Source organism: Narcine bancroftii, chromosome 8, assembly GCF_036971445.1.
Source record: "Narcine bancroftii isolate sNarBan1 chromosome 8, sNarBan1.hap1, whole genome shotgun sequence".
In the NCBI taxonomy this organism is placed as follows: domain Eukaryota; kingdom Metazoa; phylum Chordata; class Chondrichthyes; order Torpediniformes; family Narcinidae; genus Narcine; species Narcine bancroftii.
This window is the reverse complement of record NC_091476.1, coordinates 69,030,783-69,047,303: the sequence shown is the minus strand read 5'-3', so window position 1 is coordinate 69,047,303 and position 16,521 is coordinate 69,030,783. Positions and strand designations below refer to the sequence as shown.

Below are 16,521 nucleotides of genomic sequence, written 5' to 3'. Positions count from 1 at the left end.
CTCACTCCATGTTGTCTTTGGAGCATTCGGGCACTGAATATCCAAATCTTACCCATCTTGCCACACCCTCAAACCATCTACAAAACACAACAGAGAAACCCAAAAAGCAGAATCAGAATTTATTGTCATGGACATGAAATTTGTTGTTTTGCACAGTACAAACGTTTCTCTTAACCACCTTACAAAATGTGTAAGAATAGTAAAAGAGGGGCAGTGTCGTGGTCAGCAGCTGATTCACCATTCGGCTGAGTAGGGTCAAGACTAAGGGGCTGGAAGGGAGGGGGACCTGCCAGGAGCGGGGATCTCGGGTTCCCAGTAGGGGGGGGACTTTGGGCTCCTGGCAGGAGCAGGGTCCTCAGGCTCTGGGGAGGAGCGGGATCCAGGGCAGGAGTGGGGAACTGGGCAGGAGCGGGAACCTCAGGGGCTCAGGCAGGAGTAGGGTCCTTGGGGTCTGGGCAGCAGCAAAGTCCTCAGGCTCTGGGCAGGAGTTGAAATCAGGGTGTCGGGCAGGAGCAGGGTCCTTGGGCTCTGGACAGGAGTGGGGACCTCGGCATCCCAGGCAGGAGCGGGGACATAGGTTCTACAATTCTTTCGACCCCAAAAGTTCAATCGACTCCCTTGAGACTGCCTGGCATTTTTCAAACCATTAGATAGTCCCATCGACCCCCAGGATCCACTTTGGTGACCCTGATATGTTATTTAACATAACTTAATGTTCCTTTATTCTAAAGGGTAGGGTAGGAGGGCCTTTCTAAATATCAGCCTAGGGGCCTGGGTGGTAGTTAATCCACCACTGTCTGTGGTTCATTGTTCATTCAGGAAATCTGGTGCAGTGGGGAATAAGCTGTCCTCGTGCTGCTGAGTGCTCATCTTCAGGCTCCTGTACCTCCTTCCCGATGATGGCAGAATGAAGAGGGCATGGCCTGGGTGGTGGGATCTTTGAGGATAGGGGCTGCTTTCCTTTTTTTAAATTTTTTTATTTTTCACACTATAAACCATATTGACCAAGATACATACAGACATTTTTTCTCTTGAATATGTACAGTGTCATTTTCTCCCCCTTTTCCCCCCCTCCCTTCCCTTCCTCCCTCACCCCTTTTCCCATTTATTTGAAGTTCAATCTATAAGATACATTAAACCCGTTAAACAATGTTGTTACTTAATAAAAATAAACAAGAAATTTTACTGAGGTAAAATTCATGGTAGGAAGTCCATGGTAGGATTTCTCTATTGTATTTCATGTATGGCTCCCATATTTGTTCAAATATTGTAATGTTATTTCTTAAATTATATGTTATTTTTTCCAATGGAATACATTTATTCATTTCCATGTACCATTGTTGTATTCTCAAGTTGTCTTCTAATTTCCAGGTTGACATAATACATTTTTTGGCTACAGCTAGGGCTATCATAACAAATCTTTTTTGTGCTCCATCCAAATCGAGTCCAAATTCTTTGTTTTTTATGTTACTTAGGAGGAAGATCTCTGGGTTTTTTGGTATATTGCTTTTTGTGATTTTATTTAATATCTGGTTTACATCTTCCCAAAATTTTTTCACTTTCTCACACGTCCAAATTGCATGAATTGTTGTTCCCGTTTCATTTTTACAGCGAAAACATCTGTCTGATACTGTTGGGTCCCATTTTTTTAACTTTTGAGGTGTGTTGTGTATAGCCTGTGCATCCAGTTATATTGTATCATGCGTAACCTCGTGTTTATTGTATTTCTGATAGTTCCGGATCATAGCTTTTCCCATGTTTCATTCTTTATCTTTATGTTTAGATCTTGTTCCCATTTTTGTTTAGGTTTACCGTTTGTTTCCTCGTTCTCCTTTTCTTGCAGTTTGATGTACATGTTTGTTACAAATTTTTTAATTATCATTGTGTCTGTAATCACAATTTCAAAATTGCTTCCTTCTGGTAACCTCAGACTTTCCCAATTTGTCCTTCAAGTAGGTTTTCAGTTGGTGGTATGCAAACATTGTATCGTGAGTTATATTATATTTATCCTTCATTTGTTCAAAGGATAATAATTTATTTCCCGAAAAACAATTTTCTATTCTTTTGATCCCTTTTCTCTCCCATTCTCTGAAGGAAAGGTTATCTATTGTGAAAGGGATTAGTTGATTTTGCGTCAATATTAGTTTTGGTAGTTGGTAATTTGTCTTATTCCTTTCTACATGAATCTTCTTCCAAATGTTGAGCAGATGATGCAATACCGGTGAATTCCTATATTGCACCAATTTTTCATCCCATTTATATAGTATATGTTCAGGTATATTTTCCCCTATTTTATCTAGTTCTAATCTGGTCCAATCTGGTTTTTCCCTTGTTTGATAAAAATCTGATAGGTATCTTAATTGTGCGGCTCTATAATAATTCTTAAAGTTTGGTAGTTGTAAGCCTCCTTGTTTGTACCATTCTGTTAATTTATCTAGTACTATCCTCGGTTTCCCCCCTTTCCATAAGTATTTCCTTATTATTTTCTTTAACTCCTTGAAGAATTTCTCTGTTAGGTGAATTGGTAATGACTGAAATAGGTATTGGGAAAATGTTCATTTTAATACAGTTTAACCTTCCTATCAGTGTTAGTGGTAAGTCTTTCCAATGCTCTAAGTCGTCTTGTAATTTTTTCATTAATGGATGATAATTTAGTTTATATAGATGGCCGAGATTTTTATTTAGTTGTATACCTAGGTATCGCATTGCTTGTGTTTGCCATCTAAATGGTGATTCTTTCTTAAACTTTGTGAAATCCGCATTATTCATTGGCATTGCTTCACTTTTATTTGCATTGATCTTGTACCCCAATACTTCTCCATATTCCTTCAATTTCCTATGTAATTCTTTTATTGATATTTCTGGTACTGTTAAGTATATTATAACGTCATCTGCAAATAGACTGATTTTATATTCCTTCTCTTTTATTTTTATCCTTCATTTTATTTTCTGTTCTTATCAGTTCTGATAGTGGTTCTATAGCTAATGCGAACAGTGAGGGAGATAGTGGACATCCCTGCCTTGTTGATCTGCTTAAGTTAAATTGTTTTGATATATATCCATTTACTGTCACTTTCACCAATGGCCCCTTATATAATCCAATTAATATATTTCTCTGGTAGGTTGGATTTTTGTAGTACTCTGAATAAATAATTCCATTCTACTCTGTCAAAGGCCTTCTCTGCGTCTAAAGCAACCGCTACTGTTGGAGTTTTATTTCCTTCTACTGCACGAAATTAAGTTAATAAATTTATAAATATTGTCCGTTGTTCGTCTTTTTTTAATAAATACAGTTTGGTCTAGATTTACTATTTTTGGTACATAGTCGGCCAATCTGTTTGCTAATAGTTTAGCTATTATCTTATAATCTGTGTTAAGTAGAGATATTGGTCTATATGATGCTGGTGCTAGTGGATCTTTCCCTGTCTTTGGTATTACTGTAATTATTGCTGTTTTGCATGAATCTGGTATGTTTTGTGTTTTATCAGTCTGGTTGATTACTTCCAGGAGGGGAAGAATTAATAAGTCTTTAAATGTTTTATAGAACTCTATTGGGAATCCATCCTCTCCTGGTGTTTTATTGTTCGGTAGTTTTTTTAATATCTCCTGTAATTCTTCTATTTCAAATGGTTTTATTAATTTATTTTGCTCCTCTGTTTGTAATTTCGGTAGTTCAATTTCAGTTAGAAATTCATCTATTTTGTCTTCTTTCCCTTCATTTTCAGTTTGATATAGTTGTTCGTAGAATTCCCTGAAGTTTTCATTGATCTCTGTTGGATTATATGTAATTTGTTTGTCCTTTTTCCTTAATGCCAATACCATTCTAGAATTTTGTGCATTTTTTCTCCTAGCTCATAATATTTCTGTTTTGTCTTCATTATGTTCTTCTCCACCTTATATATTTGTAGTCTTTCATATTTTATTTTTTTGTCTGCCAATTCTCTTCTTTTAGTTGTATCTTCCTTTATTGCTAATTCTTTTTCTGTATTTGTTATTTCTCTTTCCAACTGTCTGTTTCCCGATTGTAGTCCTTCTTCATCTTAGTTACATAACTTATTATTTGCCCTCTGATGAACGCTTTCATTGCATCCCATAGTATAAACTTATCTTTCACTGATTCCATATTTATTTCAAAGTACATTTTAATTTGTCGTTCAATGAATTCTCTAAAATCCTGTCTTTTAAATAGCATGGAGTTTAATCTCCATCTATACATTCTTGGTGGGATGTCCTCTAGATCTATTGCCAATAACAGGGGTGAGTGATCCGATAATAGTCTAGCTTTATATTCCATTTTCCTAACTCTCCCTTGAATGTGGGCTGATAACAGGAATAGGTCTATCCTTGAGTATGTTTTATGTCTACCCAAATAATATGAATATTCCTTTTCCTTAGGGTGTTGTTTTCTCCATATATCCAAAAGTTGCATTTCTTGCATCGATTTAATTATAAATTTGGTTACTTTGTTCTTTCTGTTAGTTTTTTTTCCAGTTTTATCCATGTTTGAGTCCAAATTAAGGTTAAAATCCCCTCCTATTATTATGTTCCCTTGCGTATCTGCTATCTTCAAAAAGATATCTTGCATAAATTTTTGATCTTCTTCATTAGGTGAGTATACATTAAGTAAATTCCAAAATTCTGAATATATCTGACATTTTATCATTACATATCTCCCTGCTGGATCTATTATTTCCTCTTCTATTTTGATTGGTACATTTTTATTGATTAATATAGCTACTCCTCTGGCTTTTGAATTATATGATGCTGCTGTTACATGTCCTATCCAATCTCTCTTTAATTTCTTGTGTTCCACTTCAGTTAGATGTGTTTCTTGTACAAATGCTATATCAATTTTTTCTTTTTCAGTAAATTTAACAGTTTCTTCCTTTTGATTTGGTTATGTATTCCATTAATATTTAAAGTCATATAGTTCAACATAGTCATTTCATACTTTGTTTATATTTCCTTTCCGTTTCCTCATCACCGCCTTCCCTTCTTATCCATTTCTTCTTTCTTTTTTTGAACACATTATAAGACAACATTTCTAAAACATAAAATATTTCCACTATTCTCATATCTAAAATTCCTTTAACCCCAATAGTCCTTCCCCTTTCTGAGTTGCCCTTTGTCCCTTGTCGGGCAACCACATCTCCCCTCTCCATTTGGATTTGCGAATCCGCTCACAAGCGTCAACTGATTTCGCAGTGACTGTTATTCTTCCCCACCCAGCCTCCCCAGAAAAGATTTTAATCTTCATATATAACAAAGGTCACTCTCAATTCCCTCCTTACTTCCTTTCTTCCCTTTCTTTCCCTTCTTAATTCTTACTTGTATATATATATAAAAAAAATAGAGTATATATATATATATATATATATATATATCTCTATATACATATATTTATATATATATATCTATATATATAGATATATATATATAGATAGATAGATAGATATATTTAGATATATATAGTTTGTTGTCATTTTTGTTCTTGTTACATCTCTTCATCTCTCTGTCTCTTTTGTAGTTGTTCTGCAAATTTTCGTGCTTTTTCCGGATCCGAGAATAGTCTGTTTTGCTGCCCTGGAATAACTATTTTAAGTACCGCTGGATACTTTAGCATAAATTTATATCCTTTTTTCCATAGAGTCGTTTTTGCTGCATTGAACTCCTTCCTCTTCTTCAGGAGTTCAAAACTTATATCTGGATAGAAAAAAATTTCTTGACCCTTGTATTCCAGTGTTTTTTTTGTCTTCTCTTATTTTTTTCATTGCCTTCTCCAATATATTTTCTCTTGTTGTATATCTTAGGAATTTTACTAGAATGGATCTTGTTTTTTGTTGTGGTTGTGGTTTAGGGGCTAATGTTCTGTGTGCCCTTTCTATTTCCATTTCTTCCTGTAATTCTGGTCTTCCTAGGACCTTGGGGATCCATTCTTTTATAAATTCTTTCATATTTTTGCCTTCTTCATCTTCCTTAAGGCCCACTATCTTTATATTATTTCTTCTATTATAATTTTCCATTATATCTATCTTCTGAGCTAACAGCTCCTGTGTTTCTTTAACTTTTTTATCAGATTCTTCTAATTTCTTTTTTAAGTCCTCTACCTCCATTTCTATGGCTGTTTCTCGTTCTTCACCTTGTCTACTCTTTTTCCTATATCTGTCATGATCATCTCTAATCTATTCATTTTTTCTTCTGTACTTTTTATTCTTCTTTTTATTTCACTGAATTCTTGTGACTGCCATTCTTTTACTGATTCCATATATTCTTTAAAAAAAAATATCCATGTACTTGCCCTTCCCTTCATCTCCCATTTCTCTGTGTTCTCCCTCCTCTTCTTCTGAGTCCAATCCAGGATCTGTGTCCTTTATCTCTGTCTCTTCTGGTTTTCTTGTTGGGTTATTTGTTTTATTTTGTTGGGTATTTTTGGTCTTCTTATTTTTATTAAAAGTTTCTTGTTGTTGGTCTTCTTCCTCTGGGTTGGTCATCTGTTGTTTCTTTGATTTCCTATTTTTATTCTCTTCCTTCTTGTTCCCATTATTTTCTATGTTTTCCTCTTGAGAGTCTTGCTGTCGTGTTATACTTCTCTGTTTCGGCTGTGGAGATTTACTCCTCAGCTGGTCCCCCCTCCTGACGGTGTTGTTTTTGTCTTGTGCATCGCGCACTTTTGTTTGGCTCCGTGAGCCATCTTAGTAGTCCTGAGTTCGGGGTTTCCACTGACCTCAGGGAGCGGGCTTCTCTCTCCACGGCGGGCCTCCTCGTACCGGTAAGGCCTTCACCTTCCTCCTCCGATATCCTTCCTTCTTCTTTTCTTCCCATTGTTTTTGGTTTTTCTTTCTTTGCTGCCATTTTCTCCACACTTTCACTTTCACTTTGTTATGGTTTCTGTGTTAGTGACTTTGTTTTTTCTCTACCTTTCTTTTACTTTTCTTGAGAGGGCTGGAATTCCCCTACCGGCCACTACTCCATCATGTGATTCCTCCGGGGCTGCTTTCTTAATGTCACTTCATGTCACTGTCCTCGATGGAGTGAAGGCTGGTGCCTGTGAAGTCACAGGCCGAGTTAACGACCCTCTGGAGTTTATTCTTGTCCTGAGAGTTAGTGCCTCCATACCAGGCAGTGATGCAACCAGCTAGAATGCTCTCTATGGTATCACCTGTAGAAGTTTCCGAGGGTCTTCAGTGATGTCTTGAATCTCCTGAATCTCCTGACAAAGTCCAGCCGCTGACGAGCCTTCGTGATCGCTTCAGGACAGATCCTCGGATATGTTGTCCCCCCCCCAGGAATTTGACCCTCTCCACTACTGAGCCCTTGATGAAGACTGGGTCGTGCCCCCCTGACTCCCTCCTGAGGTCCACAGTGGTTTTGCTGATGTTGAGCACAAGGTCGTTGTGACACTGTTCAATGAGCCAATCGATCTCCCTCCTGCATGCTTCCTCATTGTCGTCTGTGATTCTGCTGACGACCGTGGAGCCATCAGCAAATTTACAGAACTGCAATACACCACAGTTTTTCACCTACCTGCTTTTTTGGGGGGGGGGGGGTTGCCAAATGTTCCTGATTTCTTCTAATTCCACCCCTCCCTCCAAAAATGTGTTTAATCACACTGCTATATTAAACTGGGGCAGAATGTCTGTGGGTTATAATCGACTGGGGGAATGTGGAAAGCGGGATGTTTACCCACCCATTCATTTCCAGCTCCAAGGCCTTTGTGCAGTGATGCTAAAACTGAGCCCAATGTTCCAACCCTTTCAAGATTCCTTTACTGTCACATAATAGTGCAGAACGTGTAATATTACACAAAGTCGCCTTCTGCCTGCCATAAGACAGAGTAGCATCGCCTGGTGCCTCTTCCAGTGCAAGAGGAAATGAAACAGCAAGAGCGAGTCCCTCAGAGACACCGTGTCCGTGGATTCACACCCTCCCACAACCCCCTGCTCCACATCTGAACCTCCAATAGGCTCAGGAAGCTTCCAGCACCCGAGGCAACTTCGGCAGTCCTTCCTGCTTCAGCACCCTCTTGAATCCCAGCTCTGATACCTAGCTCCCATAAGCTGGTCTCCATCGGCCTTCAGGCAGGTGGTGGTGGGGAGGGAGGAGCGGATGAAGGATTGGAGGACAAAGGGAGTCACGGAGGCATGTTTGCATCAACCTACATCAACATTTGCTCGATGCACACATCTGGGAGCCGGAGCAGATGGTGTAAAAACACCTGGGCAGATGAGGAACCAAAGTCCCTGTGAACGTCTGGGCTTCTGGGCTCCGCACTTTAGGAAGGATTTACTGGCTTTGGCGGCAAGTTCACCAGATTGATTCCGGAAAAGAGGGGGTGAGCCAAGGAGTACCCAGTCTCCATCAGCCTGAAACCCATTCAATTCCCCCCAGCTGCAGGCCGCCCGCGTGGGTCTTTCAGTCACCGAGCCCCTCGCTGGCCCGCTGCCGTGGTCGCCATGCTGTGGGGTCCCCTCCTCTGCTTCTCCTCAATGTGGAGTGCTCTCCCCATTTCCGGTGCCCTGCATCGGGCTGCTGCTCCCCCTCTGACACCACCACCACCAACTTGGGCACAAACGGGATTTTTAAATAAAAACACACTCAACTCACCATTCAAAGCCTGCGTGGAGCCGCTGGCATCAAGACCAGGTGATTGGACCCCATGGAGCAGTGCAATGTCTCCGCTCTCTGCTCTCCCAGGTCTACATCAGTGGCTGCGTGCCATTTTGCTCTTGCTCTCGGGACTTTCACCACCTCCTCGGGAAAGCCAGTGTTCCTGCCCACAGGAGATAACAGAGTTCCTTTCTTCCATGTTCACTCCCCTACCCCTACCCCCATTCCAGACATCGATGAATGCACCCTGTTCGGGCAAGAGATCTGCAAGGAGGGATTCTGCATGAACACCCAGCCCGGCTTTGAGTGTTACTGCAAGCAAGGCTATTACTATGACGGGTCGCTGCTGCAGTGTCTGGGTGAGGACAAACTTCAATCCTTTACCCCCATGGGCCTTTGGTGGGGGGAGGGGGTGGGATTGTGTTTGCATTAAAAACACACCGAAATGCTAGAGGAAGTCAGCCGGTCCAGCAGCATCCATAGGGGACGAGGATAAAGGGCGAGAACCACTGGTTTAATGAGAGCCAGAGAAATCGATGTTAATGCCATCTGGTTGGAGGGTGCCCAGCCGGACAATGGTCTCAGTCTGGCAGTGCACGAGACCTGTCGGCAAAGGAATGGGACAGGGAATTGAAATGGGAGATCCACGCCATTGCGGCGGACAGAGCCGAGGTATTCAGCAAAGCGATCTCCCGGTTGGCGTCCAATATAGAGGAGACCACAAGATTCAATTATTTATCATAGTAATAAAACAGTGTTGTATTACATTAAATTTCTTTTTGCCTGCTGCAAGGCGGACAGATTCGCCACTGGCAGGAATTGCCTGACCGCCTCACATTCAGAGAGAGAGAAGCAAAAGAAAGACCACCCTCCCCCCCCCCCCGAGTCATCGAGTGTCCGTATATTTGCCTCCAGCGCTTTTGCAGCCCCCACAGAGTCCAGTCCAAACAGTCGGCTGCCTGAGCTCTGGGAGCACCGGAGGAAGCAGATTCACGTGCTTCACTTGGCAGGACTGTTGGGGGCCCCGAATGGTGGTGAGGCCCAATTTACACCCCATCAACCCACAACCCCCGGTACGTTTTGAAACATCACAGGGGTAGGTGCCAAGGGGACGATTAGTGGGGAGGGAGGAGGGGACGAGGGAATCACAGAGGGAGCTGAGGACCAAGGGGGCCATGGAGGAATTAACCTCCGTCAACAGTCGGGTCGATGTGCAAATCCCTGCACACATCTGGGCGGCCAGAGCAGACAGTGTGCAAACCCCTGGCAGTTGAGGAACCGAAACTCCCTGTGAACATTTGGGGTTCTGGCCTCTGCATTTTAGAAAGGAATTTACTGGGATTGGTGGCAGGGCAGAGAAGGTTCACCAGATTGATTCCAGAAATGAGGGGGTGAGCCTGGGCCCATACTCAGTGGAGTTTATGCCGATGAGGGGGCACTGTATAGAAACGTATAAAATTATGAAAGGGATTGATAAAATCGGGACAAAATCGGAATCGTGTTATTTTCATGAACACATCAGAATCAGGATTTGTTGTCACAAACAAGCCGTGAAATTCGGTGTTTTGTGGCAGCATCACAGGGCAAACATTCATATTATAACCATCTTACAACATTACTATAAAAAATAAAAATAATAATGCACGAAAATTAAGGCAGCATCTTTGGTTCATTGTCCGTTCAGGAATCTGGTGGCGGGGGGAAGAAGCTGTCCTTGTGCCGCTGAGTATCCTGTATCTTTTCCCCGATGGTAGCAGAGTGAAGAGGGGATGGCCTGGGTGGTGGGGGATAGAGGCTGCTTTTTTATTCTTGTCCTGAGGTTTGGCGCCTCCATACCAGGCAGCGATGGAACCAGCCAGAATGCACTCTACAGTGCACCCATAGAAATCTGCAAGGTTTTTTGGTGACCTACCGAATCTCCTCGCGAAATATAGCCGCAGGCGAGCCTTCTTCACGATTGCATCGGCATAGATGGCCCCAGGATCATTCTTCAGAGATGTTGATACCCTCTCCACCACTGACCCCTCAACGAGGTTTCCCCGATTCCACAATCATCTCCTTAGTTTTGCTGACGTTGAGCACAAGGTCGTTGTTACACCGTTCAACCAGCTGATCAATTTCCCTCCTGCTCGCTTCCTTTTGGCCGTTTGTGATCCTGCCAAACATGTAGATGGAATTTGAATTGTGCCTGGCCACACGGTCGTTGGAGTAGAGCAGTGGGCTAAGCACGCAATCTTGAGGGATGAGGATTGTCAGTGAGGAGGTGATGTTAATTTATTTTTTTAAATTTAGTCACCAGAGCCACTGGTGGTGTGGATCTGGAGAAGAGCGGGGAGCGGAGACACAGTGTTGCTTTTTTTTTTTACACACACACACTTGCTTTTCACATTCATTGAGTGTGCATGCTAGCCCCGGGGTCCCGGATTGGAGTTGTCATTGCCCTCCCCAATGACTCTGTGCTCCCTCAGACGTGGACGAGTGCCAGGACATCCAAAGCTGTCCCAATGCCAGGTGCATCAACACCAAGGGCTCCTTCAACTGCGCCTGCCTGCCGCCGATGACCTACGACATGATGAAGAGACGGTGCGTCCAGCCCCTGATCCTCAACGGTGAGTCCCCATGTGACTAATTTTTGATCCCACCCCCAACCAACCAACCACTTCCACTCTTCGGACCCTAGTGCCCCACCACCCCCAGTAAGGAATCTTAGACACAAAACACATAAGACTCACAAAACTTTGATTACAATCAATGTAAAGATCATAAACAAAATTCAGTTTGTTTGGTAAATTGAAGCCGAAAGATCTTTGAGAGAGAGCACAAAATTCGAAGTGGTCTTTTGTGCAGAGAGAGGAACAAAGACTGCCTTCGGAATGTTCCTCCCTTTTAAAATGCCCAATGTTCTAAACTGCCTCCCAGACAATGACTCATGTTTTGGGCCTCCTTCCACTCCACAGCCATACCCAGTGGTGGTTTGTCTTCCAAGTCCAGAAAATTCCTAGATCATAGACGGACAAGAGAGGTGCGGAAGATTGCGGGCTGGGTGCAGGTCAATGGGACTAGGGGAGAGAAGGTGTTTGGCATGGACTAGAAGGGCTGAACTGGCCTGTTTCTGTGCTGTAATTATTATTTCCCCTATCGGATCATTTGTGACTGACACTGCCCACGTTGCCCTGAGATTAGAGGTGAAGGATGAGACAGCACAGCATTTCAGGAGGGGAGGGTAGAGATCGAGTGCTTCCCACCACAGGACCCTGGCAGCCTGTTCCAGGACTCCTTCTGGTGATCCACCACGTGGGGGAGCACTGAGACTTCATTGATAACTAATGGACTTGCGCCGGAGATGTGGAGCCGGTTTTTATTTGGACGATTGAGATGGCAGCGACATTGTCAAGGTTTTCGATTTTAGACCCAGTTATAAGATGTCCCTGATTTTAAGGTGGTATTTTAAAGTTTCGGATCATCCTATAAGTCAGCATATATGGTGACCAAGTACAGTGGATCCCCCTTATCCACAATTTCTGTGGTTTCAAATTACCGTGGTCAACTGTGGTCTGAAACTGATCCCACTGCCCCGCTCTCCCCCCATGGTCAACTGCAGTCCGAAACTGATCCCACTGCCATGCTCTCCCCCCATGGTCAACTGCAGTCTGAAACTGATCCCACTGCCCCGCTCTCCCCCCCGTGGTCAACTGCGGTCTGAAACCCTGTATCAGTCCCCCACACAGATCCCACTGCCCCGCTTACTCCCCATTGGCCACGCCAATCTCAACCGAACAAATAAAAAGTTTTTCAGGTATACTACAGTGTCCCATGTAGCTTTCCTAAGTGTTTAAAATGGTGTTCGCCTAATACCCAATTTCTTTACGGACGTTAGGCAGCGTATTACCCTGTATAGGGTTCGGTTAGTTCCGCGGTGTCAGGCATTGGCTGGGGGATCTTGGGACATATCCCCCGCAGATAAGGAGGGATTCAAAAGAAAATGAAAACTTTTATAATGTTAATCCAGCCCTCCATCTTCTCCAGTTGCACGCAGAAGGCAACCAACCACGGGGAGGGGTGGGGAATAGGAGCGGGGTGGGGGGGTGGAGAAATAAGCTAATGGCCTAGGTTAAGGGAAGAGCAGAGTTAGCATGAAAACTCGGGAGGGGGAAAAGCCATGCGAGGGATGGTACTGACATTTCCTTCCCTTCTCCCTGTCACACACAGACTGGCCGGAGTTGGAACGAGACCTCTGCTGGAAGCACATCAGCGACTTCACGTGCAGCCCCCCGATACTCGGGTACCACACCACCTTCTCGGAATGCTGCTGCCAGCATGGCCAAGCCTGGGGGCTAAACTGCCACAGCTGCCCCAGCAGAATGTCAGGTAAAGCCTCATCCCCCTGCTGAGTCAAGCAGGGACTTGATATCCAGAGATACTGAGTGGAAATTGATCTCACGTTGGGATTGCAGTTGCACTTGGTATCCCCTGTATTGTAAAGGGATAAAGTGGCCTGGTATTCTTCAAGTTCCCCAAAGTGTAGAAGAATGAGGGGAGATTTGATGGAGGTGCACAAAATTATATGGGGTACAGATAGAGTAAATGGAGGCAGAATCTTCCCACTGAGGGTAGTGTGAGATACAAACCAGAGGACACGGGTTAAGGGTGAAAGGGGGAACTTCTTCACGCATAGCAGCGGGATTGTGGGAACGAGCTGAAGCAGTGAATGCAGACTCAGTTTTAGACACTGAAGAAAAATTTGGACAGGTATGTGGATGGGAGGGGGAATGGGGGGGGGTGATGCGGGCAGAAAATTCGTTTGGCACAGACCAGAAGGGCCTTGCTTCCGGGCAGTGATATTCTATGGTTCTAAGTTTGAGCTGTTCATCACGTGCACTGAGGTGTCGTGAGAAACTTCATTTGTGTGCAGTCCAGTTCATCAACCCACGCAGAGTACAGCAATGAAAACACGAGAATTAGAGAAAGTGAGAGAGGAGGGGCAGAGAGAAAGAGAGGGGGGGGGGGACAGAGAGAGAGAGAGAGGGGGGGCAGAGAGAGAGAGAAGGGGGCAGAGAGAGGGGGGGCATGAGAGAGAGGGAGGGAGGGCAGAGAGGGAGGGAGGGCAGAGAGAGAGGGGGCAGAGGAGGGGGCAGAGAGAGTGGGCAGAGAGAGGGGGAGAGAGAGAGGGGGCAGAGAGAGAGGGGGCAGAGGGAGGGGGCAGAGGGAGGGGGAAGAGGGAGGGGGGAAGAGGGAGGGGGGCAGAGGGAGGGGGGCAGAGAGAGGGGGGCAGAGAGAGAGGGGGGCAGAGAGAGGGGGGCAGAGAGAGGGGGGCAGAGGGGCAGAGAGAGAGGGGGGCAGAGAGAGGGGGGCAGAGAGAGGGGGGCAGAGGGGCAGAGAGGGGGGCAGAGAGAGAGGGGGCAGAGAGAGAGGGGGCAGAGAGAGAGGGGGCAGAGAGGGGGCAGAGAGAGAGGGGGCAGAGAGAGAGGGGGCAGAGAGAGAGGGGGCAGAGAGAGAGGGGGCAGAGAGAGAGGGGGGCAGAGAGAGAGGGGGGGCAGAGAGAGGGGGGGCAGAGAGAGAGGGGGCAGAGAGAGAGGGGGCAGAGAGAGGGAGGGGGGCAGGGAGAGGGAGAGGAGGCAGAGAGGGGGGCTGAGAGAGAGGGGTGCTGAGAGAGGGGGGCTGAGAGAGAGGGGGGCTGAGAGAGAGGGGGGCTGAGAGAGAGGGGGGCTGAGAGAGAGGGGGGCTGAGAGAGAGGGGGGCTGAGAGAGAGGGGGGCTTGAGAGAGAGGGGGGCAGAGAGAGAGGGGGGCAGAGAGAGAGGGGGGCAGAGAGAGAGGGGGGCAGAGAGAGAGGGGGGCAGAGAGAGGGGGGCAGAGAGAGAGGGGCAGAGAGAGAGGGGCAGAGTGAGGGGGCAGAGGGGGGGGAAGAGAGTGGGGGGGAAGAGAGTGGGGGGGAAGAGAGTGGGGGGGAAAGAGAGTGGGGGGGAAGAGAGTGGGGGGGCAGAGAGAAAGGGGGGACAGATAGTGGGGGGGGCAGATAGTGGGAGGGCAGAGAGAGAGGGGGGCAGAGAGAGAGGGGGCAGAGAGAGAGGGGGCAGAGAGAGAGGGGCAGAGAGAAGAGGGGCAGAGTGAGGAGGGCAGAGGGGGGACAGAGTGGGGGGGCAGAGGGTGGGGGAGCAAATGGTGGGAGGGCAGAGAGAGAGGGGGCAGAGAGAGAGGGGGCAGAGAGAGAGGGGGGAAGAGAGAGGGGGGGCAGAGACAGGGGGGGCAGAGAGAGGGAGGGGGGCAGAGAGAGGGAGGGGGGGCAGAGAGAAGGGAGAGGAGGCAGAGAGAGGGAGAGGAGGCAGAGAGAGGGGGCAGTGAGAGGGGGGTCAGAGAGGGGGCTGAGAGAGGGGGGCTGAGAGAGGGGGGCTGAGAGAGAGGGGCAGAGAGAGAGGGGCAGAGAGAGAGGGGCAGAGAGAGAGGGGCAGAGAGAGAGGGGCAGAGAGAGAGGGGCAGAGAGAGAGGGGCAGAGAGAGGGGGCAGAGAGTGGGGAGGCAGAGAGTGGGGGGCAGAGAGTGGGGGGCAGAGAGGGAGGGAGGGCAGAGAGAGAGGGAGGGAGGGCAGAGAGAGAGGGAGGGAGGGCAGAGAGAGAGGGAGGGAGGGCAGAGAGGGAGGGCAGAGAGGGAGGGAGGGCAGAGAGAGGGAGGGAGGGCAGAGAGAGAGGGAGGGAGGGCAGAGAGAGGGAGGGAGGGCAGAGAGAGAGGGAGGGAGGGCAGAGAGAGAGGGAGGGAGGGCAGAGAGAGGGAGGGAGGGAGGGCAGAGAGAGAGGGAGGGAGGGCAGAGAGAGGGAGGGAGGGCAGAGAGGTAGGGAGGGAGGGCAGAGAGGTAGGGAGGGAGAGCAGAGAGGTAGGGAGGGCAGAGAGGGAGGGAGGGCAGAGAGGGAGGGAGGGCAGAGAGGGAGGGAGGGCAGAGAGAGGGAGGGAGGGCAGAGAGAGAGGGAGGGAGGGCAGAGAGGGAGGAAGGGCAGAGAGAGAGGGGGCAGAGGGAGGGGGCAGAGAGAGGGGGCAGAGAGAGGGGGCAGAGAGGGGGCAGAGAGAGGGGGCAGAGAGAGGGGGAGAGAGAGGGGGCAGAGAGAGAGGGGGCAGAGAGAGAGGGGGCAGAGAGAGAGGGGGCAGAGGGAGGGGGCAGAGAGAGAGGGGGCAGAGGGAGGGGGAAGAGGGAGGGGGGCAGAGGGTGGGGGCAGAGAGAGGGGGGCAGAGAGAGAGGGGGGCAGAGAGAGAGGGGGGGCAGAGAGAGGGGGGCAGAGAGAGGGGGGCAGAGGGGCAGAGAGGGGGGCAGAGAGAGAGGGGGCAGAGAGAGGGGGCAGAGAGAGAGGGGGCAGAGAGAGGGGGCAGAGAGAGAGGGGGCAGAGAGAAGTGGCAGAGAGAGAGGGGGGCAGAGAGAGAGGGGGGGCAGAGAGAGAGGGGGGCAGAGAGAGAGGGGGCAGAGAGAGAGGGGGCAGAGAAGGAGGGGGGCAGGGAGAGGGAAGAGGAGGCAGTGAGGGGGGCTGAGAGAGAGGGGTGCTGAGAGAGAGGGGGGGCTGAGAGAGGGGGGGCTGAGAGAGGGGGGGCTGAGAGAGAGGGGGGCTGAGAGAGAGGGGGACTGAGAGAGAGGGGGGACTGAGAGAGAGGGGGACTGAGAGAGAGGGGGGCAGAGAGAGAGGGGGGCAGAGAGAGAGGGGGGCAGAGAGAGGGGGGCAGAGAGAGGGGGGCAGAGAGAGAGGGGCAGAGTGAGGGGGCAGAGGGGGGGGAAGAGAGTGGGGGGAAGAGAGTGGGGGGGAAGAGAGTGGGGGGGAAGAGAGTGGGGGGGAAGAGAGTGGGGGGAAGAGAGAGAGAGGGGGGCAGATAGTGGGGGGGCAGATAGTGGGAGGGCAGAGAGAGAGGGGGGCAGAGAGAGAGGGGCAGAGTGAGGGGGCA

The 16,521-nt window shown here is 47.6% G+C and overlaps 1 protein-coding gene across 2 annotated transcripts in view; it reads left to right on the top strand.

Annotated features, from left to right (window-relative positions):
- ltbp3 (latent transforming growth factor beta binding protein 3) overlaps window positions 1-16,521 on the top strand; it is a 171,126-nt gene that overhangs the window by 144,950 nt on the left and 9,655 nt on the right. For both annotated transcript variants that reach the window (XM_069893984.1, XM_069893983.1), the window contains 3 exons: window positions 8,838-8,966; window positions 11,076-11,216; window positions 12,817-12,975. In XM_069893984.1, coding sequence (XP_069750085.1) covers window positions 8,838-8,966; window positions 11,076-11,216; window positions 12,817-12,975 — 429 coding nt within the window. The remainder of the gene's footprint in view (window positions 1-8,837; window positions 8,967-11,075; window positions 11,217-12,816; window positions 12,976-16,521) is intronic.